This window comes from Prinia subflava, chromosome 11 (assembly GCF_021018805.1).
Source record: "Prinia subflava isolate CZ2003 ecotype Zambia chromosome 11, Cam_Psub_1.2, whole genome shotgun sequence".
NCBI lineage: Eukaryota > Metazoa > Chordata > Aves > Passeriformes > Cisticolidae > Prinia > Prinia subflava.
The window spans coordinates 2,721,368-2,743,865 of record NC_086257.1 but is presented as its reverse complement, the minus strand read 5'-3'; the positions used below and the strand labels follow the sequence as shown (position 1 = coordinate 2,743,865).

At 46.8% G+C, this 22,498-nt stretch overlaps 1 protein-coding gene across 4 annotated transcripts in view; it reads right to left on the bottom strand.

Annotated features, from left to right (window-relative positions):
• Positions 1 to 22,498, bottom strand: part of ARHGEF4 (Rho guanine nucleotide exchange factor 4) — a 213,670-nt gene that overhangs the window by 26,154 nt on the left and 165,018 nt on the right. For 2 of the 4 annotated variants that reach the window (XM_063407860.1, XM_063407861.1), the window contains one exon: positions 18,885 to 19,024. In XM_063407860.1, the coding sequence (XP_063263930.1) occupies positions 18,885 to 19,024 (140 nt within the window). Of the gene's footprint in view, positions 1 to 2,216; positions 3,797 to 18,884; positions 19,025 to 22,498 lie in introns of those variants that run through there. The other 2 variants (XM_063407862.1, XM_063407863.1) reach the window with 2 other exon arrangements.

The following is a 22,498-nucleotide window of genomic DNA, read 5'->3' as shown; positions in this document are numbered from 1 at the left end:
TCAGAGCCTCTTCCCTCCCCCCAGAGCTCTCCTTCCCCACTTCTTTCCCTCACCATCTACAGCTCCTGCACATGATTCAGGGATCCTTCAGCAGCTCTCTTTTCCCTGGGCTTTATTGGCCATTGCAGCACAGAAAAGATGTGAGGCAGGATTGAATGAGTCACAACCAACAGCAGACTGAATAACACTTGTCAACTGCAGCTTCCAGCTGAATGTACAGCTGGAGGGGAGGCTGAGCACGGAGAAAAACTCTGCCCCACAACAAAGCTTTGCACAGGTGCTTCAGGATTAGTCAGGTATCAAGAATCTAGCCAAGCATTGGAAAGAGGAAATTAAAATTCACCAAACATTAAATAATAAGTTGAAAAGTGTTCCCAGGCTCCTAGCAACCCAAGTTGACACCTGTGGCGGGCAGCGTTGAAGCACATATTTCCAAAGGGTTCTCTGTAATCCTGATAATTTTCTGATCAGAATTTTTAAATGCAAGAACAATTCTACTTTTTTTGCTCCCAACTGTTCTGGTACAAAATTGTTCTAAGCAGGAGTAATGCAAATTGCCTCAAGAATGGAAGAGGAAGGCAATTTCACCAGAGGGCACATTACCCTTTTTGTAATACACTTTTCTCCCTCACTGTCCTGCACTCCCCACAGCCCTTGAAAGAAACAATTCTTGTCTTTAGTTCTCGAGCAGTGAGCAGGAAAGCTCCTGGAGCTGGGGAAAGCTTGGGCCCCTTCCATCAGCAACTGCAGTGCTCCCCAGAGGAGTGCAGCTTGGCAGTGCTGTACCCAGGGGCACAGGCTGCCCAAACTCACAGCACTGCCAGCTTTGATACTCCCAACCAGGCAGAGCCCTCCAGCAAGCAGCAGGAATGAGGCATCCACACACTGAACATGCAGCAGCAGCAGAGGGTGAATTACTTCATCCCCACAACACCAGCTCCATGCTAACCAGGACACTTAATAAAAAGAAGTTCCTGGAAAACCTCCCTGAAGTCCTTTCCTAAGCAGAGTGGAACAGGAAGCTGCAGTCTCCAGATCAGTGACAAAAGCCACCCAAGGAGCATTTCAGGGCCATGGCACGGAGCCAAACAAGAGCAGGAGTCACTTGGTGAAGCCAGGCTCGCTGGGGGCTGGCAGAGCTGTGCCCAGCTGCCCACATGGCTCCCACATGCTGAGCCAAACCCTGGCACTGTGGATGGAGCCCATCTCCAGCTCTGGAGAGCTCCACGTGCATGCAGGCCCTGGGAGGCCCTGCTCCTCCCATCTACCATCAGGGGTTTTGCAGTATTTCAGGATACTGAGCAGGCACTGCAGCAATCACTGACAGCCCAAACTCACTGCAGGGCTGCCACGATGCTGAGGCCTCCCACTGCTCCCACGGACACGAGGTGGGAGCTTCTGCACCTCAAGCACTTTCAGAACCTGCTCAAGCCTTGCACAGGGTTTGCTCTCACAGGCAGCTACCAAAAGCTTTCTGTCACTGACACCAACGACCCAAAGACATACTGTGGTCCCTCACATGTCATCTAAAGACCGAGGTATGCATTCCCACCATTCACTTGTCCTTCCCAAGAAACAATCCTTTTTCCACCTTATGCCATTCAGTTCTGACTCCTACTGAAACTAAGACCTCAGGTAAAGTTTAGAGGCAAGAGAAAACAGATCTGTTTGAAAGCCAAGTTGTGAGCTGTGGTTAGTTTTTCTTTTCAATAGTAACTTCAGAAAACAACATAGACTGGATGGTTTTGGTGGCTGTTTATCACAATGGCCAGACGATAGAATTTATAGCCTAGTTTGAAATTTTTAACAACTTAAAACTGTTCATCTGCATAAGAGATTCCCAGAGAATTGCAGGGAGCTGGGGCCTGCTGCTGCCCCACACTCAGAAGTGCAAAAGAGAGTCCTCTCTCAGGGAAAAGAAGTTTCTGCACCCCAGGTGCAACAGGAAGGAGCTCCACGGGTACAAATTCCATTCTTTGCGTGCTAAAGTGACGTGGTTTTGTATGACACTAACGTATTACACAGTCACATAAATAACTGATACAGAGTACATCACTCATGATGACAGAGACAACACCACCATCCAGCCTTTCTCAACACCAGATCAGACTCCAGGAGCCATAAATATTCAGCTCTGAAAGAACTGCAGTGGCCTCAACCATTAGTGCCAGCAAACACACTGCCCTTGTGAAAGTTGTACTTAAATCGCGGATTACCTAACACACAAAAGGAAGGATCCTGCTGAATTCTAAGGGCTTGCCTCTTCTGCACAAAAGCAAGCAGTGTCATTAAGAGCAGTGCACTGTGGCTTCCTTTGCAGTCCGTCTCCCTGCAGGGATGGGTCTCCTCCGGTGCCATCCAGTCGAGGGTTGCTCCGTTGGGTGCCAGTGCCAGCGTGGCAGCGCTGTGGCGTGCAGGGAGTGTCACAGAGGAGAGCAGGCCTGTCTGGGGCAGGCTGCCCGGCCGCCCTGCCCTGCTGCCCCTCCCCAGGGGCGCTCCTGGGGCCGCTGCCCCGCTGGGCACGGCTGCCCCGTGCCCGGCCTGCGGCCAGGGTCCTGGGCAGAGCCCCTGCCAGCCATTTTGATACTCAGAGCTGATAAGCACTGAGGTATCATAGAGGACATGGGATGAAAGCCAGCAAACGCTCCGTCCACGCTGCTGCAGCGTTCATTCAGCCTGAATTCCTGATGGACTCTGGTAATCAATCTCTCTGGCTAATTGGGCATTGCTCGTGGCACAGCACAGCGCTCACGGTGACAGAGCAGCAGCAGAGGAGGCGTTAAGGCTTCAGCTTTGACAGCAGGTGTTTACGTGGAGCTGCTCCTGGTGTAAAGGCTCCTTAGGGGTGCCTGTCCCTCTGCAAACACAGCAGCAGCACCGGGGGCTGCTCCGGGGCTGAGCAGCGCTGCGGGCACGGAACGGGCACGGCCAGGAAGCGCGGCTGGTCAGCGCCACCGAGAGCGGTCCCCATCAGGCAGGCTGGCTCCGGCACCGCGCTGCCTTTGCCGTGTTTACCTGGGATCCAAAGCGCACGGCACGAGTGCTGACAGCGGGAGAGCGAGGGGAGCGGGGTGGGGAAGGAGCTGATGATTAAAAACACGGGAGGGATGCTCTGAGACACACAGCCACAGCAGACAGGCAGACCAGAGCAGACAACGACAAGCTGACCTGCTGGTTTGTTGGCCAGTCCTGGAACCCCCCGTGCACCACAGCACACACGGCAGTCCTCCTTCAGTGAAATGCCAAAAGAAACATCAGCACCACGTTGACGATGATGAGGAAGAGCAGGATGACAAAGACCACCACCCGCTGGGTCTCCGGGTTCATGTTGCAGCGGAGGAAAGTGTGAAGCACGCTCCATTTGTGCCTGCTCCTGTCGGGGACCTTTGCCATGGCTTCAGCCCCCACGGAAAAATAAAATAAAAAATAAAGGAACAAAAAAGCTTAAGTGCCTGCCAGGGCAGGATGGGGCAGAGGGCTGTGAGCAAAAGCTGTTTGCAGCTCTCAGCAGCACAGGTCTGGTTCGGCACGGCCACGGCACGTGTGCTAGACGCCCCCTCAGCTCAGGGCGAGCCTGGCAGCAGACGCCCGCGGTTCCCCCGTGCCCGCGGAGCCGTCGCCATCGCTCCGGAGGAGGAGGACACGGCTCGGTGTGCGAGCTCCGCAATCCGGGCGCTGCGGCCTCCCAGAGAGCGGCGCCGCGATTCGCTGCGCGCGTCTCCAGGATACACCGGGCCCTGGCAACGCCGGCGCGGCCGCGGGCGCGCAGCCTCTGAAGGAGGGCCAGCGGGGATTAGGGGCTGCTTGGAAATCCTCCCACCGCACCGAGAGTGTGCCGGCAGCACGGGCCAGCCCTGCCGGCAGCACGGGCCAGCCCTGCCGGCAGGACATGCCCTGCGCGGGCGGGCCCCGCTCAGGTGAGGGCTCGGCGGCCTCCCCGCACCGAGCTCAACAGGTGCGGGACGGGGGATGCAGCCCTGGCGCTGCAGCCCTGGCTCTGCCCGGAGCCCAGCAGGAGCAGCCTCTGTGGAACGCTGCCTTGCGATTCCTGGCAGAATCCTGCAGCCAGAAAGTCTAAAGGACTCGGCTCCCTCTGCCAACGCCTCCGTGGGCCTGAGTCACTGCAAATCTCCGAATCTCTGCAGTCAGAAATCCTCTGTTCAGCTCTGCAGAGCCCTAACCATGCCTTTATGAATTTAACTTTTGCTGCTGGACTGCCAAGTTCACCGAGCACCAGGCTGCCCCGGGTACAGTCACAGGTGCCCCAGCTGAGGGTATCTCCCACCCGTGTTGGGTCAGGGACACAGGGAAAAGGCATTCCTCCTCGGAAGGACCAGGGAGAGGCCTTGGGGAGCATCAGCACAGGCTCTGCCCCTGCAGCCCTCTGCCTTCCTCTACCAGCAGAGCAGAGCCCCCCTCACACTCAACAGCCAGCAGCAATCGCTTCCCAGGAGGGGCGGAGGAGGAGGACTCAGTGCTCAGATCCTTCCCTGACAGGAGACAGCTTCACATCTTCCAGTTCTCACTTACACCACACATTCCCCCTCATGAAACCGAGGGATACAAATCCAGCAATCCTGATACCAAAATGGGCTCAATCCAGACCTTGGATTTAGGGCTAGGTGATACTGGAGCTGTGTGTGGAGCCACGGATGGAGGATGGAGTTATCCAAGAGGATGACTCTGCACTTTACACAGACATTTCCAGCATGGCCACACACATTTCTGGGAGCAGGAACCAGAGCACAAAACACATCTGAGAAACTTAACAAAAAAGCTGAGTTTTTTCAGGAGTTACCACATCAATGCCTCTAATGTTTCCTGGGCTTCTGTACAGCCCCTGTATGTATCCAGGAAAACAGCGGGTAAGGTATTTAAATGGGGAAAGGTTTAAGAGTTATGGGTACTGGTACTTTCCTTTAATTTTGGAGGTTTTTTTCCCCAAATTGTGCCAGCCTCAGCAGGGGCTATACAGAAAGGGCAGTCAAAACTTCCATTGTCCCTTTGTGCTTCTGCAGTGTTTCAGATAGCTTTCCTGGTCGTAATAAAATCAAATCAAGAAATATTCCACTTTCTTGTTTCTGAACACAAAGATCCTGCAAATCTCCTTGTCTCTAGCCTAAATATAGAACAAGAATGATGTGTAGGATGTGTTGTGCTCTCAATGCAGCTTCAGGACCTGTAGGAAAAACCTCTCAAACAGGGCAAACTGCTGGGATCTACAGGCTGCCCAAGCTCACCAGCGTTTGAGTTTTTGGCCTGCAATGAGTTAATGGCTTTAAAAAACCATTTCTCCCTGCCATGTGCACCACAGCAGAACACTTCATAGCTTGCAGACTTCAATTTACTGAAAGTTCTTCAAGCCCACAGTTAACTCGCATCATTGCATTGTTCAGCTCCTGGGCATTCTGCAAATCTGGCCTGGCTTTGAAGGCTTTTTATGCCTGATTGAGTTTGGACATAAGCCACCAAGCAGGATTTGGGTGGGATGTAGATCTTCAGGAGGAGCTAATTATGGTGAATGAAAAGCATGATCACACCCACTTCTCTGAAACCTGCACAGCAACTACTAAGCTGTATCTCTAAGCACAGAGTTACACTGAAAAGAAATGGATAAACTCCAGTGACACAACAAGGCTGGCAGAGCTACACTGTTGGTATTGCAGGATACGGGGTAGTTTCTAAAACCCAGGAATAATTAATCCATAATTCTCCACTAGTCTCCTGAAATTTCCCCCCTTATGAACATGCTGAAATATTTGAAGGTAAAAGCACAGAAAAGTTGTCTGAAGACATCTGACAGGGAAAAGCAGTTCACTTCTTGGACACTGCTCTGAGCCTCCCTGGGAAAAAGAAGTCCAGGGGAAACTGATGCCAGAAAGAAATTGCAGGGAGAAAAAAGGTGCAAAATTGTAGTGGAATGTACATTTTCATCTAACTCTGTGGTGTCTAAGAAACACTCCAAGCCCCAGCTATGTTCCTTTGCTCTTTTGATGTGCAGAGCCAAGTGCCCCCTGCAGTACATTGCCTGGGCACAAATAACATATTTGCCTCGTGTACATCTTGGAGCACTGCACAATTAATGTTAAGTGCCATTCACCCTTCTGACCCCTCAGTGAAGAGAAACTGATCTCGACAAGGACAAGAGCTGCAGGGTGGCTCTAGCTGTGACCTGGCTTTTGTGTCCACCCCCTCACAGTGAAGCCCCTCACAAGGTCTGTGGCAGACTCTGCATGGGGGAGTCACTTCCATGGTAACTCCAAGTGTTTGCACTGGAGGGGCTCTCCAGCTACTGCTGCACTCTGCTAAACATCATGTGGCATTTTTCCATCATGGAAATAGAGCCTCATTCTTATTCTTTACCAATCAGACCATGCTTCTGTGGTAGGTGGCATCAGCAAGAGATGAAATGGCTGAAAGTTTTACCTCGTGGCTTGTAATACAGTGGGGCTCACTTTGTATAACTATCACTGAGGGAGCATATTTCAAATAATTGCTGCACAATCTCCATTGGAATCTGATTTGCAATGGTAATAATTTCCTTTCAAGCCTTCCTCTAAGAGCCGTCCTCAGCCAGGACTGTGCCATGGGAATAATGCTGCCACTCAAAGAGAGCAGCAGTGAGCACAGCACAGCCTCAAAGGCTGGGGCACACACAGAGCCCTGCTGCAGTCCCAGAGGCTGCTCAGTGGCCAAGGGGGAACGAGTTATTCAAGAACCCCCCGTCTAAGAGCAGATAAAATACAAAAAGAAAGACACACCTTCATTTTTCATCACAGTGATATGAAATATTGCCCAGTCCATACCCATCACCATGCAGCACATGAGGCCTAAGCTCCTGAAGACTGCAGTAGGTGTCATTTTTAGGAGGCCAGGAGAATGCAGACAAACCCACTGCCTACCAGTGAAAAGGGTGTTTCAATATTGTAACAGCTGAACTGGGCACTGAAAGGCACACACACAAAAATGTGAAGAGATAACTGGAAATGAGCAGCACAGGAGTGCCAGTAGGACAGACAGACAACTGAGGAGGCAAGCAGTGAAGCAGGATCCATCACCCTGGGAAAGCAAAGAGCTCATGTCCCCAGCAAGGCCACCAAGAGCTGTATGGGGGCCCAGCCCCAGCTTCAGCTCCCTTCTCCTCTCTCCTGGTGAGCAGACCTGGAAAGCAGAGCTCCAAGAACACACATACCATGCTGGAGCACATTTCCAGGACTTCCTACTCTTGACTGCTCACAAATAGGAATGTGCTTGCTACAAGTACAAGAAACAACAGAATTCAACTGCTCTTAAAGGCAAGGATACACTGGTATTGTAGGCACAAATAAACTGTGCTCTGAATATCCCTAGACAGAAAGGGAGCTCTTACTGGGTCATTCATCAACACTCTCCCTCCAACAAGGTGAAAAGTTTATTATCTAGATATGAACAAAGACAGAAGTGCTAGAACTGAGCCTGGACTGGGCCCAGCTGGCACAGACACACAGACACCTCCTGCCCCACCTCCCTGCTCAGGGCGCAGCTCATGGACACACCAGGCAGGCAGCTCCAGGGTTTGCTGGCTCTGGGAGTGCAAACAGCCTGCAGCACACAAATGTGAGCTCCTTTACAAGTCTCCCTAAGGTATTCCTGAAGAGGATACCTTCTGAGGCAGCTTTCCTCTCTGTTGCTGCACCAGTGAAGCCACAGACACAAAAATGAATTCCCCTGTCCCTGGCAGCACTGGCTGTGTGAATGCTGGGCATAAAGAACTGCAGAGGAAGAGAACACATTCAGCACATCCAGAAACCTTTAATGTTGCAACAGCCAGATTCACCTGGGTCCACATGAGTGGATTTTTTCCCCTTCAACTTCTCTTTGACATAAAAATCATCTAATTATTACTGTCCTTTCCATTACACAGAGCTGTTGAAGAACTTCTTAGGGAAGAAGCTTCTGTTGATTTTTATTTTTTTAGTTGGGTGATAAAAATACTTCTATCTGTAACACTGGTGTGACGAACCATTTCAAATGCCTCTTTTAAAAGAGAATCCAGCTGAGTGGATATTCAGTGGATGACAGCTGAGCAGCTGAAAAGGCTGACAATGAAATTATGAGAGGGGCAAGCATTTGTACCTGCAAATCATTCCACAGAAACCAAGTTTCCTTAACTCCCAGTCATCCCACAATCACACTTTTCCCAGCATCCAAAGTAAGCAACTCTCAGCCCTGCTGTGCAATGAGTTAAAGTTCAGTGGCACAGCAGACAGCACCTCCCAAAAGGACAGCGTTCCTACTGAGCCACAGCCAGAAAACATCAGAGAAAGTATAGCGTTTTCAGCTGCATATGATCATGTACTTCCAAAATGGAAAACAGTCTGCCAGAGTTTGCTTTGGATTTTTACAGTGTGTAACACTGTGTTACTAGAGCGCAGTTACTCCCACTGCATCCTTCTCTCATACTGCATGGTTTCAGCCCACTCAGCTTTTACAGCCAGTGCTTCCCTGGGCAGATTACTCAAGCAGTGCTGCCAAACCTTTACAAGCTGTTCTTGTGCTCGGGTACCAACACTCACGAGATAACTCTCAATGGAAAGAAAATGGGCAAAAAAAGAAGAAAATTTCCTGATGGAGTGCATGGATTAAGGACAGCCCCTCTGGGAGACTGCAATCAAAGCAGTGTTCAGACTGGCCACCCCGACTACAATTAATTAACAAGGAAAAAAAAGAAAAGAAAAAGAGACAATCTGCTTAGCAACCAGTCTTTTGCTTTCAGACTCTACTAAATCTAGAAAATCTTCCAAATTCTCCTAAAGCAAGTTTTATTTTCAAGAGTAGCAACAGCAGCTGTTAGCATGTTTGAAGCATCTGGGAATTACCAGCATGGCCTGGAGCTCCAGTGCCACAGGAAGGTGTTGGTGCCAAGAGCTGACAGACACATCCCACACACCCTGGGAGTGAGGAGAGCTCCAGGGTGTGCTGGGCTGGGGCTGGCCTTGCTTTGGGGATTTTGGGATGGCAGGAGAGGGATACAGACAGCAGTGGCCCAGGAAACGAAACTGAGCATGCCAGGATAGGTGTGGCAGAACAAGGAACAGGCAGGGAGAAGCAAATAGAGGCTGGCACAGCCCATGCAGTGGCCTAGGAAGGTGGAGATTTTCAGTACAAACTGGACACAGGCAGAACTAAGGATGTTGTAATAATGCTGCTCTGAAAGAAACACACTGAGTGGGGTTTGTAGCAAGGCAGAGGGAAAGAGAGGAAATGCTGCATCTTGGAGACCAGCAAGATTAAGAGCCTGAATGCAGTATCTAGAAAGGGGTCAGAATAGAAAATTAGCATTCTTGTTACAGGGCTGAGGAACAGACATGCTGGCAACGACATCCTTAGTGACTGAGAGAGGAGGTGTTTGGGCTCCTGAAATTATGTGAGTGCTTTTTGGTTTTGTGGTATCCTAGTTTTGAGCTGAAAATTTGACAGCCACAGGTAACATAGAATAACAAGGAATGGTCACTTGGGCACTATGTGGGCTGTAACAGAGAAATAATGGAAAAACACTCAGAGAAAGACTCCTAGAAAAGTCCAAGAAAGAAGAGAGGAAACAGGCACAGGCAGAGCTGGGGGGCCTGAAGCAGGTGAGGTCAGTGGAAGCTGCAATGAAGTAGTGGAACAGATAAAGTGGATGAGAAGGGGATGGATAACAGTACAAGGTGAGTGACAAGGAGAATATGGGAACATGGAGTAGAGGAAGATGCCTATGTACAAAGCCAAAAAAACATTTACAGATAATCCTTGTAAGAGTTTCTACAAGAGGTGTTTGGAGAGGGGAGGGAGAACAGGGCCAAGCTTTATTTTTCTGGTTGTTTCTAGACCACTGGTCTCCCTTCTTTCTGACTGTACAGGTATTTACAAGAAAGCAATGTAGTTTTGGGCTGCCTCAGATATTCTGTCAAGCCCACAAATCATAAAATTACAAATACAGCATTCCTTTACCTGTCATCTTTAAAATCATGCATTTAGTTGCAGAGCAGTGTTCTGACCCTTCTCCTACTGCTCAGCATCCCCACCTCTTACAAAATATACCAGTCTTGTGGAGGCAGAGGACAGGAAAACTGCTTACAAGTGACAGGTCTCTAAAATTCTTCCAGGCTGGTCTGTAGTAATGTTAATTTGAGAGTCCTCCTTCTTTGCCTTCTGATGTTACTGAAGGAGCCACAGCAGGGCTGGAGAGAAGAATGAGCTCCACGGATGAGAACAAGTTCCATCAGAATGAGAAAAGCCATAAGAGGATAAAAGACACACATAGGCTGTGTATAAGAGTCAGGCTAGGCATTCCTATGTCCTACGTGACAAAAAAGCAGGGCAGAAATTTTAATTGGTCAAGCAGCCTTCCAAGGTGACATTTCCCCTGATACCTCTACCTTTGGCCTACCTTTGCAGAAAGCCAAAAAACTGCAGCAGAACAATACACCCTGAAGATCAAACCTTGATGGGCTGTTCTCCAAAAGCTGCCCCAAAAATTAGTAAGAATCTGAGATACAGCTCAGAAGCAAACTTGAAAAGTGTTTGTTAAGATAATCAGGAAGAAGAGCATGGGCTATCAAGCCTCAGCAGTACATGAACAAGGTGTCCCTCTGCTTTACTAGCAAAGCATCCATTAGGGACAGAGGAATGTGAAGAAACCAGGACACTCAGTCTGTGTTGGAGAGCTCACACACCCTGCTTTCATTTCATAAAACCTGTTGACATGAAGAGATGCCAGCAGCGAGTCAGTGGAACAGCCAGAAACAGGATCTCCTCTAAAGATCACAGATAACATCAGCCAGAAGGAGAAGTGCAAAAAACAACCCCCACAACACCTTTCTAGGTCACTGTCCCTGTAATCCAAACCTTGAAGGAAGAAGCTGAACTCGATGTCCCCAGAGCCCCGGGTCAGCCTGGCCAGCCCGTGGCACAGGAGTGTGCAGGGCAGCCCCACTGCTGGGCACAAAGGCTGCTCTGTTCCCGCCCGGGGAGCAGCGGGGTCAGGGCAGGAACAGCTCCTCATTCTGCTGCAAGGAGAGGCTCAGTGCCCTGGCTGAACATTGGGCACCCAGGGGGGCTGGCCCCAGTGCCCCAGAGGGAGGGGGAGCCTTCCCACGAGCCTCGCGAGGAGCAGGGCTGGCACTTGAGCAGCTTGGTTGTTGTTGTTGATCTTTCTGCTCTCACCAGAGCGGGAATATAAAACTGAAAGGAATATGCCAGTGCCTTCACTCTGTTAAACCACTGCCAAACTTTTTGCTAACTCAGCCTCCAACTTAGTAAGACAAGGGGCCTTGGGCCCCTACTTGATGGGGAAAATCTATTGAGGGATTAACAGTGCTCTTTGAAGGGTCAAAAGAGTCAGTAGGATTTTATTTTTCCACCACTGGGATCAATTGTCTTCGGAGAATTAGGAAAATTCTTTGCAGAGAAAAGCTGCTCCAAATCAAGGTTTGGAGAGGAGAACAAATCCAAGAAATGTTCTGATATCAAAACCATGCTGAGAGGAAGCTGAGACACAAGTATGGTATAAAATGAGAGATATTCACTTCCCTGTCTCTATGCAAACACTTAAGCCCTGAATAACCTCTGCAATAACCTCTACACTGCCCAGCATTCCTACTCTCTCACATTCCTTCTTTATCCCCTCCTCTCAGTAAATCTTTGTACTCCAGTATCCACTTGGTTATTGCACTATTATCCATCCCAGGTGTTTCTTGAACTGGCAAACTGGGCATGGACATCCCCAAACCTATCTTTAAAATAAAGATATTGGCAGAGCAAATTGTAACAGCAAGATTCTGCAAAACAGATCTGTCTTTGCACACCATCAGGCTCCCATTTCAAGCAGAGGTAACAGCAATTTATCACACTTCTGAACTAAAATCCTTGTAGGGCTGCAAATATTGCAGTGCTTCCAATGCTCTTGCTCCCTAAAGCAGCATTGGAGAGTTAGGTACCAAACCCAGGATCCCCGAAAGCCAAACAAGGAGCTCCTGAGGGCAGGGTAAATTCCTTCTTTGTATCAGAGAGAGGACAGGTTTGAAAGGTTTCCACTTTACAGATGGATGAGGAAATCATTCCCCTTCACTTGCACATTTCCTTGGCTTCTTTGCACAGGCCCTGATTGGGTGCAGGTAGAACCATGAGGAGCCCGAGGAGCCTGCCTTGCCCCATGGGAGGATTTGAAGGTCTCAGTGGCGCTGTGGTCAATGGCCCTCAGGAGCTAAAAGCGGCAGGCAGGCAGCCAAGACCTTCTGAACACAGCCCTTATCCCTACAGGACACAATGCCACTGCTCCAGGTTAAAGCAGCCCTTTCAATGGGATGCCAAAGCATTTATCTTCAGCATAAAGAGACCTCTTGTAAACACATCATGTTGCCTTTAAGTGGGGGGGAGCATCAGACAGAGTTCTGGGAACCCATGGATGTGCTGGATGAAGTGCAGGCAGTCTTTGAGGTGATTTGGCACAAGTAATTTTAGGAGTCAAAACATGCTTGGATCATTTTTTCCCCAAAGGGAATACTATTTGTGGAGCCAAGCCCCTCTTCACACCCCAGTAACTGGAACACATTTAATGCCGACAAACCCCAGACATTTTATGGAGTGCCCTGCTACTCACAGGAGATCATTAACAAGCGTTAACAGAAGCTGTTGCTCTTTACAATGTAAGACAGGGCTGGCAGGGCTGATGTAAGAGCTCCAAAGCCACCACACTGTCTCCAGTTATCTCCTTTGAGTGACGTGTTTAGCCCTGTTTTGCAGCCAGGGATGAAAGTTTGGGCAGTACCTCCCTCTCCTCAAACACGTCTGTGTACATGTGGGGGCACACCCGTGCCCACAAAGAGGGGAAAGCCAGAGCCTGCCTCTCCTGTTGTGCTGCTCCAGCTTGGCTCCTGGAAGGAGGCGTTGGATTTCTTGGGAGACTGAGCTCATAACCCACTCATCCCTAAAGCACCTGCAGCACCTAAAGCACCACAGGGTTTTGGTTTGGGAGTTACAACTCTAACAGCTCCCCGTTATTCTTACCCCAAAACCAAGCTAAGCCTGGAGGGTTTTTATTTGTTCCTAATGAGTATCAGATTAATCAGGGTGTTTGGAGAAAGCATGGTCCAGCAAAAGAAAATGTATTTTATGGAAATGCTTCTATGTGGATTGAACTCCTGGTGGAGTGTATGCTGCAGACCCATGGTAAAGGAGCTACCTGCACTCATCTCCCATGGCTGAGGACAAGCATTAGGATGGATAAGGACTCACTGCATGACTGCAGTGTGAAAGAACATCCCATTTCTCCCACCTTTCCAAAAAACCCTGACATTCACTCACAGACAGCCTTTCCTCAGTGCTGGGTGAGCTGCACTGGCTTCCATCACACTCTGCATCTGCAGCCTGCTGAGGGAGGATCTTTTGCTCAGGGGATGCCCAAGTCCCAGTGCTGAGGAGGACGTGAGAAAATGGCTCAGAGCAGCCCCACTGCCCATGGTAGAAGGCAGAAATATGGCTCTGGAAACCCCTGGGACCACTTAGCTACTGATCCTGATGTTTGATGAGACATAATTGCCACAGAGCATTTGAATATACTGATTTGCTTTAAATCCATTGCAAAAAGCCCTCTGAAACAACCTGGAGAGTCTGCAGACCAGAAAACTCTAAAACCCAAATCCACCAGGCAGTAAAAGAAGTTACAATTCTGACTCCCTACTCTGAACACTCATATTTAAGCCCTACACAAAGTTATGCAAGCACTTGGGACCAAAACCGGGTTCAGTAAAGATTTATATCCCCAGGGGAACATTATTTCTTGTCCTTGACAGCCCTGAGCTTTATACTGTATTCTGCAAATAAATCATATCTGCTGCTGCTGGAGCACAGCTGTCAACCTTGGCTGCAGGAATACGTGGGACACAAAAGCAGGAATCAAACCCTCCAGAAGGGGAAAAAAACCCCAAAACAACTCAGTGGGTGCTGGCAGGTGTCTGTTAACTGGTTTCTGTTTGCTTTAGCAATACACTCACATTAAGATACAAAAATGATAATAAATCTCTTTTCCTAGATTATATAAGAATGTTATATATTGCTTCCATATGATCAATAATTCTGTTTTCAGACTGTTTTTAGTTTTCAGTGTGTTGTGACCACAGATTTTGTAATCTATTCTGTACTCTTTTAAAGAAAATGAATGGCAATATTTTGTGGCACTATTTAAAATGCTTCTGTCTTATGAAATTTGCCCTCATATAGTACACAAGAGATTTCTATTAATTAGAATGAAGATAAATGGAGTGAAAAAGTCTATAAAGGAGATTATTCATGTTTAACAAAATTAAAATCAGCTGTTCTGATTTCATCTTTATTAACATTTTATGAGTTTGGGGATTTGAATTGGTTTTGCTGTTTTGTTTTGGTTTTTTCCTTAAAAACCCCAACAGTTCATAAGTCTGCCTTGTTTAAAATTGACGGGTCTGGGTGAAGCACTGGGTGAGCACAGGATCAAAGAGTTTAGCACCAGAGTAATGTTTTAGAGACTCAGTAAGAGGGAGAGACCACTGCTACAGTGTCTGTCGCCCTGGCTACGTAGCTTTGTTTGTGCCACTTCAAACATTTTTCTGGATTAATTACTTTGTTAAATCAGAAACATATATATTGGAACCAATTAGCTTAATTGCATCTTGTCAACAGCCACAAGTTAGCTCAAACATCTGTAAGAGTTTATGATATTGTCACTTTAAAACACAAGGCAGCAGTGGTTATGTGTCTCAGATAAACCCCTGGCTGCTGAAGCCAGGATTGTGCCTTTCCTCAGGAACGAGACTCCACATACCAAATTCCAAACTTATCAGGCATAGGGCCATAGGAGATAAGGGAAGAATTGGGAGTCTTGCTGTTATTTTCTGAACACTTAGGGATTTGCTTTCACAAGATGGGCACAGTGCTGTTCATGGGGGGACTACAAGGGCTGTGTTGAGCTGCAATTGCATTTCCTGCAAAGCACGGAGCTGCACAGGACACAGCAAACTCTCAGGACACCTCAGATGTTACCAAGCAAAGAGGTCAGGCTTCCTCACCCAGGCCAGTTACTTAGTGGGGAAAACTACACAGCTTATCACCACCATGGTCACTGCAGAGCCAGGCAGGCTTTTATTCACCTAATCCCTCGTGTGCTGCACTTCAGACTGCGTGGAACACATTTAATGCAGCTTGAAGCTGGATCTGTCCCATGCCTAACATTTATGAAGAGCTGGAAGGACAGAATCCCAATGTGTTTGCAGTACAGGTTTTTCTCTTGCTGCATTTTCAACCAGTGATACCCTGGAAGCAATAAAGTACCAGGGTAGGGCCTTTATCTGGATCAAACACAAAGTGAACTCTACCAAGTACAATCTAAACACAAAAATCTCTTTTCCTGAGCATCAAGAAAGCATTTGAAAGAATGTCAAACAGATGTCCCAAGAAAATTACTTCCCCTGCCTCTTTTCTCATCCCAAACCCCTATTATTACTTTTTGATTGATTTTTCTTGGCTCTTACACACTCTCATGCTGATCTTCTTAGGTGGGCTCTATACAACCTTCCCAGCTTTCTTTTATCCCTCTAGTGTTCTTGCCAATAAATTATTCTAGTTTTATGAAAGGTTTCTTTTTTATTTCATAATCATTTTCTCTTGATCCAAAATGAACTAAAACTCAGTGGTTGGGTGTTTTGTTCTTTAATGCAACACTTGGTCTGCCAACTGCCTTAAAAACGTATTTCAGCCTTCTCTGTTTATTTGAAAGCTGTTTCTTCCATGGAGGTTAAGAATAATGTGGTTACCATAGTTTCCTTATCCACAACCAATAAAATGCAACTTGGAATACAATAAAACCAACCTGAGACTACTCAAAAATGTGACTAAATGAGTGAACACGGAAATCTTCACCCTACATCACTCCTAGCACTATGGAAAATCCTCAGGACTTCTCAACAGCCACTTTTGGTCCAGCAGGGAGATGAGGATAAGCCTGTCCAGCTACCAGCTATTTGAGATGTTTCAATTCCAACATTTAAGATGTCTGTTCTTGTGGAATTCCCATCTCCCAGATTTAGTGTCTCACTGCAGAGATTTTGTACTTTCTGTAATCCCCTGTTCTGGGAAGTGCTTGTGTAGGCAGCGCTTTGCTAAGGCTCACTGGAACCAAGTGATGGATTAATTAACCCTTGGAACCAGTTGACAAAGTAAATAATGAACTGTTTGTTCTTACAGTTTTGTTGGCTCCTGAACAGGCAAGATTCTAGGGAACAAGCCAAAACTAATCTTTTTTTTTTTCAAGTCAACCGGCCAACAAAACCCCACATACGCTTCATAGATTATACAAATTACACCTGCTTTGGGCACAGCCATTTGCTTTCCTGATTACAAGTGATTTTATTCTAATAAAATGACTTTTAGGAAATGAAAGAAAAACAATTGTTCTCCATAATAATGAATAAAGAAAGAAAAAAACACCACATGCACGATGGTGAGACCGGCAGGCAAGTTTGGTTTTTTGTGATTTTAAAGACTTCTAAAGATGAGGTGAGAGGAGGGGCGAGGGCAAGGGGACAGAGGATTTTCTGTTTGATGCTAGCACCTGACTGGGAGAGAAGCAGAATCCTCCTCCCACAGACTCAGTGCATGCTTTGGGACTGACTCCTTGGTGCCTGGGACTCTCATAAACACACCAGGTAAATGTGGAAGAACACAACCCAAGATTTTCTGGTGTTCTGCTCATGTTTTCTTGCCAGTGACAACAGCCCAAGACGGCTGAGTTTAAATTAAAAAGCTCTAAGCATGGTTTGATAACCCCTGGATGTAAGCAATAGGGGAAGAAAATAAAGCAACTCCCTTCCTTAGGCCAGGCACCCAGGGCTGTAGGTGGAGATTGAGAACTGCTGGAAGGGCATTTGCTGTTGTTGTTTCTGAAGTGAAGCTGTTGTCCTCACTGTGAGCTTTCTGGAGCTTTGTCAGACCCCAGAAGCACTATCACAGTGTATCAAACACACACACACACTCAGAGCCACGTAATTTCAGTTATAGCTTAGCAAAAGAAAATAGAATGCTTCTTTCATCCCTGCCTTCTCATCTTGGGAAGGTCATGTACACGTAACAGTGGAGGAAATAGAGAAAGAAGGTGTAGGAGTTCAAGAGATCACTGATGGGGTGAACATGCTCCACTCTTTCAAGTTCCCCTCACAGAGAAATCCTTCTGTGTGTAGCAGGATGCCAGTTTTAATGCACAAGATACAAAATAGTACTTTACAGGAAAAACATCTTAGATCTGTTAGTATGGTGCTCACTGCATTGCTTAAAGCAAGTAGTACCTTTTAAACTGCTGATGTCAGGTTCATCAGGATCAGCACTATAAAGAAAAACAGCTAAAAACAGTGACTGAAAAGACAGGTCTTTCACATCCCTAGAGTCTTGGGGAACAGGAAGAAATAATGAAGACCAAACCTGTATTACACTTTGCACCCTTCTTACCTATGAATAAAGAAACAGGTAGACCAGGGACGTTTTCAACATTTCCACTGAGCCTTCAGTACAGCACACTCCAAATCTGAACTTGTTCATTAATGTTGTTAACAGGTTCATTATTTTTTTTTAACAAGTTCATTAATGTTATTAACAAGTTCATTATGTTTTTAACTTCTCAATCAAAAACACCCAAGAGGAGAGTCACCTGCTCAGGTCCTGTGTCTCTGCACTGCCTCAGGGACATCACCCTGATGGACAGCCCAGCACTGTAAATGGTGCCCACAGAAAATGACATTTAGAGCCCCCTCCAGTGTGCCAGTATCAGCCTGGCCGTGGTAACCAGAACCACCAGCATGGCTCTCCAGCTGTTTGTGAGATGGGCTGTGGCAGTGTGGAATGGATGGAGATGCCACTGCCCTCCTAACAGTCAGGTAATCCACACTCACACACACACCACGGAGAGCTCAGCGAAGCAAAGGCAGGATGGGTCTTCTGCAGAGAGTTCCAGCTGGGTTTATTGCAGCCTCACACCAAAGGGACAAAACACCCGAGTGCCCAGGGTTAAGCATGGGGTTAGGAGCCAATGGTCTGCAGGCACAGGGGCAGGGCAAGGGCAGGGCAAGGAGCAACAACCTACAGGGGATATTGGGGCAGGCAAGCAGTGATACCACAGCCAATGGGAAAACAGGGAAAGGAGCAGCCTCTAGAACAAGGGAAATATGGGAACAACAGAGATGGGCCAGGCCAAGGGGCCAATGGGAAAAGAAAAACTGAGGTAATTACCATAGTGCTGCAGAGCTCTCTGGGGGAAGCCTTTTTTCTCTCACCCTAACTTATGAGGCATTCTCCAAGCCTATGGTAGATTCCTCCAGGGCACTGCACTGGAAGTTCCCCTTACAGGCTCAAGGACCTTCCCAATGAGGAGCAGCATGATGCCTTGAATTTTAGATTTCATGTTTTTCCAATTCTGTACTGCTTGGGGTGTAGATCTGACCCTCACATTAAGTGTCAGTAAGGTCTCTTTGCAGAGTAGGCAGACAAAACAAATCCTGTTCCTCCTGAAGACCAAGGACAATGAGTACAAATTTCAGGTCCAAAAGCACAAACAACGATGGACCAAAGAGAGAAAACAAGAAGGATAAGACCTCACATCCTGAAGCTGTAATTAGACAATTAAATCCCAAAATGCAAATGGACCAAAACTTGTGACATAAAAATGTGAGACCTCATGACCAGTCATCTATTTTCGTGACCATTTCGGTCACCTTGGGTGCAGCCTTGGCCAGGCTCTTGTCCTGCCCAAGGTGTATCCTGAAGGCCTTTCAATAAATACTTTATTCTCTGTCTCTGCCCAGTCTGTGCCCAGGCCAGCCCTCCCCGGGCAGCAGCAGTACCTCGTTGATGGCCAGCTGCTCGCCGCCGCCGCCGGGGTGGCCGTAGCGGTGGCCGGAGCTGCGGAAGTCCTCGTACAGATCCTCCTCGCTGCCCACATCGTCCGTCAGGGCTGTCTTGTCCAGCGCCCCGTCAGCGATCACTGCAACAGCAAAAGGCACAAATGGGCACGGAGCACAGGAGCCTCAGCAGCTCTGAGCCACGAGAGGAGATCCCTGGGGCAAGGGGCAAGGGAAAAAACACAAGAGAAATACAGAGGAAATTTTGTGTCACTCTCCTGTGACACAATTCCACTCTCATGCACACCTGTTTTTCTGAGAGTTTTTCTCACTCATGCTTTACCCCCATAAATGAGTCTTTTTCTAGACTGGAAGATACGATTAAAAAAAGTTTGACAACTGCTGCATGTGTCAAAGAAAAGATCAAGCAAGAATAGGAAAACACAATCTGAAAAAAGGCACAGGGCAATGATGGCACAAATGTGATTTTATTTTAGGACCTTGCTGTGTTGACAGGAAACTGGACTAGGTAAAAAGCAGCTCATGTCTGCCACTTCACACCTTGAGGAATATGATTTACCAAATACTACCAAACAAAGCCTCAGCCTTTAGTAAAAATATGCACCTTCCTCTTTGTCCACACACTTGTTTGAGAATCCTTTTTGATGTCTAAAAGGGTGTTTGCTCCAGAGTTATCCATTATTACCACAGGAAGTCCATTCTGCTCAGCATAGCCCTAAACAAGCTACAGATAATGGAGGGTTCACAGTCTGCAGCTACAACAAACACTGAAGTCCCAAGCCTGAGAGAAATAAAAATGTGGCATTTATACTTCTTGCACAGGAGAAAGTGTCACTTCATCTGTTTCATGGGCAGGATCTTTTTTCCTAAAGTCTCTTCAAGGTATTAACAAATACCCTTCAGTGGCATGCAGTGTCATTCATCCCATCCCTGTACTGGTTACTGAACATGAACCTTCTGTTCTCAAATCTGTGAAAAATGACAGTGATTAAAGAAAACTCTTGCTGACATATTCATCTGGATTAGCAACTGCTAGGGCAACAGTTTCCATGACAAAGCAGTGGGCTTTATGAAGATCTCTGTGCATGAAGCAGAGAACAGCTGATATAAATCCTGATTTTAGTTCAATGGACTTGACACTGCTACAGGAGTAGAACTGAATGAAAACACAGACATTACTATCAGCACCCCTGGCAACAGTCTTGGCTGTGCAAGTTACCTGATGTTACCCTCCAAATGTTTGCAGAACAGGTGAAAAAATCTTTTGAGCTTGACCTTGTAGAGCTTTAATAGGCAGCAACTCACAACCCTGGTCTTGAGCCCTCATTTCCCTTCATAATGCAAATGCATCTTATGCCTTTAATTGTGCCACTGGGTCAGAAAAAGCACCCCATGATGGATTAGCAGATTATTCCCTGCAACCAAAGCTGCACAGCATTAGCACTGGGCAAAGTGCTGACAGAGGTTACAGCCAGCCCTGCAGAGCACATCTTCACCAACACTCCCAGGACATGGGATGGTTTGTTAAGGCTGCACCCCTGATCACTTCCATCAGCAGTGAGGTGGAAATTCAGTGTAGCAGCTATCAGTTCCATGCAGTGACCCGACATCAAAATGATGAGCAGGAGCTATTTTTAAACCAAATACTTGCTGCTTATGCTTTGAATTCAATAAATAGGCACAACACAGCAGAGACTGTGTGAAGCTGGAACTCCTCTTGGTACTGATGGCAATTCAGGACACAGAGGTGCATATGAACTTATGATTAAAGCAGAATTTTCTCTACAAGTATGGAACTACCCAACCATTCAACTTTAAGTGACATTTCACAAAAAAATCAAGTATTCCCCTAGCTTTGCTCTGACACCTCACATCGTTCATTATACAGAAATTCTGCACTGAATGTGTGCCAGTGGTTCAAATTGCATATAAAGCAATTCTGGGGTTAAGATCTAGTCCACTAATATAAAACTCAAAACCAGCTGGAATACCACTGATATGGTAATTTCATGCAGAGTTACCATGGTTGGAACTTTTAAAACTAAATTTAGGGCATTAAAGGTATCACTTTTTGCTTGCACACTGTCTGAAAAATCTCTGTATGAGAGTAATGAACAACTTTCGGTGTGTTAGTATAGCACAGAAACAAATTAGAAATGTTTTTCAAGAACAAACAAAAATAAATCATTTATAAGAATCAAGTCAGCAGCCACTTAATTCAAAACTCTTCTGCAGCCCTCTGATCTCCTTCTTTTCCCTTATTTTACACATGGCTTCATTGTTTTTCCCTTACACATCTTCTGCTATTTTCACTGCTAAAAGTAACCTTCAGCTTGAAAAATGTTCATTGGCATCTTTAAAGCTTTTGGGTTTTGCCCCCACATTTTCCTATTTGTTCTCTGATCTGTGCTTAGATGAAAAAGCAAAAGCTCCAGGGAGGTATTTATCTGTGTTACTTAAAATGCTCTATACCTCTGCTCTGCTAAGTGCAGAGCTGTGCTTGCTTTTACCAGAGATCTGTTTTTCCTCTCTGATCTTACCAAGCTCATCAATTCTCTGCTGTCTCAAGACCTGCTGCTGCATTTGGGATTAGTTTTCCTGGCAAAATAAAAAAAAAATAAAAAAAAAAAAAAAAAAAAAAGAAAAGAAAAAAGAAGTCCTTATTGACATATTGCACCAAAACTACACTTTATAAGGATAAGAAAATTCTCAATTCTTGAGGAAAATGGCCCAATATATCCATTACACATTTTCTGAAACTAATGCTGCAGGGAAGAATTAAATTAATGAAAAAAAGGAATTTGCTCTGAAGCAGGTTAGATGAAAGACATGACCACAAATAAATAAAATAGCAGTCTGGGATGGTGACCCAATGCACTAGAAAACCATCAAGGAAGTAGGAGAACGAAGGCTTTTAGTGTAGGAACTGACTTAATGTGCAAAGCATAAACTAGGTCAAGTAGAAAAGAAGCAAGCACTGTACAAAAATCTTAAAAGACAAGTTAGCAGAGACTGCTGAAACAGTCTCTCAGCCTCCCCAGCAGCACAGCACTGGCAGGACAGGCCACTATGAAACTGCACAGTGGCTGATTCAGAGGCTTCATTCCTGCCACCTCCTAGTGCTCATCCCTGTCCAACACTGAAATTCAGTGTCACAGTCGTGCCTGGCCTCTGGAACTGACCTCACCTGTCCCTCCCTGGCAGTCAGGCCACACCAAGGAACAGTGTTCTGTCAAAAAGTAAAGCCAAGCATCAATTAACTGAAGCAGACTGATTCACATTTTATACCTCTGTCCTGATAAATTTCCCTAAATATGGCAACAAATCCCATAGACAGGAACAGAGGGAGGGGATCACCAACATTTAGCACTACAGCCAATATGTGCAAGAACTAAAACTCTGTTTCACGCTGCTGTTAGTCCTGGCCCAAGCTTGGGATTTATGTCATCACAGTACAAAGGCAGAAAGAGAATTCCAGCAAGAGCAGCTCACAAAAGAATGCCACACAAACTCTCTTTTAATGCATCCATGTAGATAAAGTGCCATAATCCTGATTCCATGAAGGATTATCTTGAGGATGTGAAGCTGCAAAACTC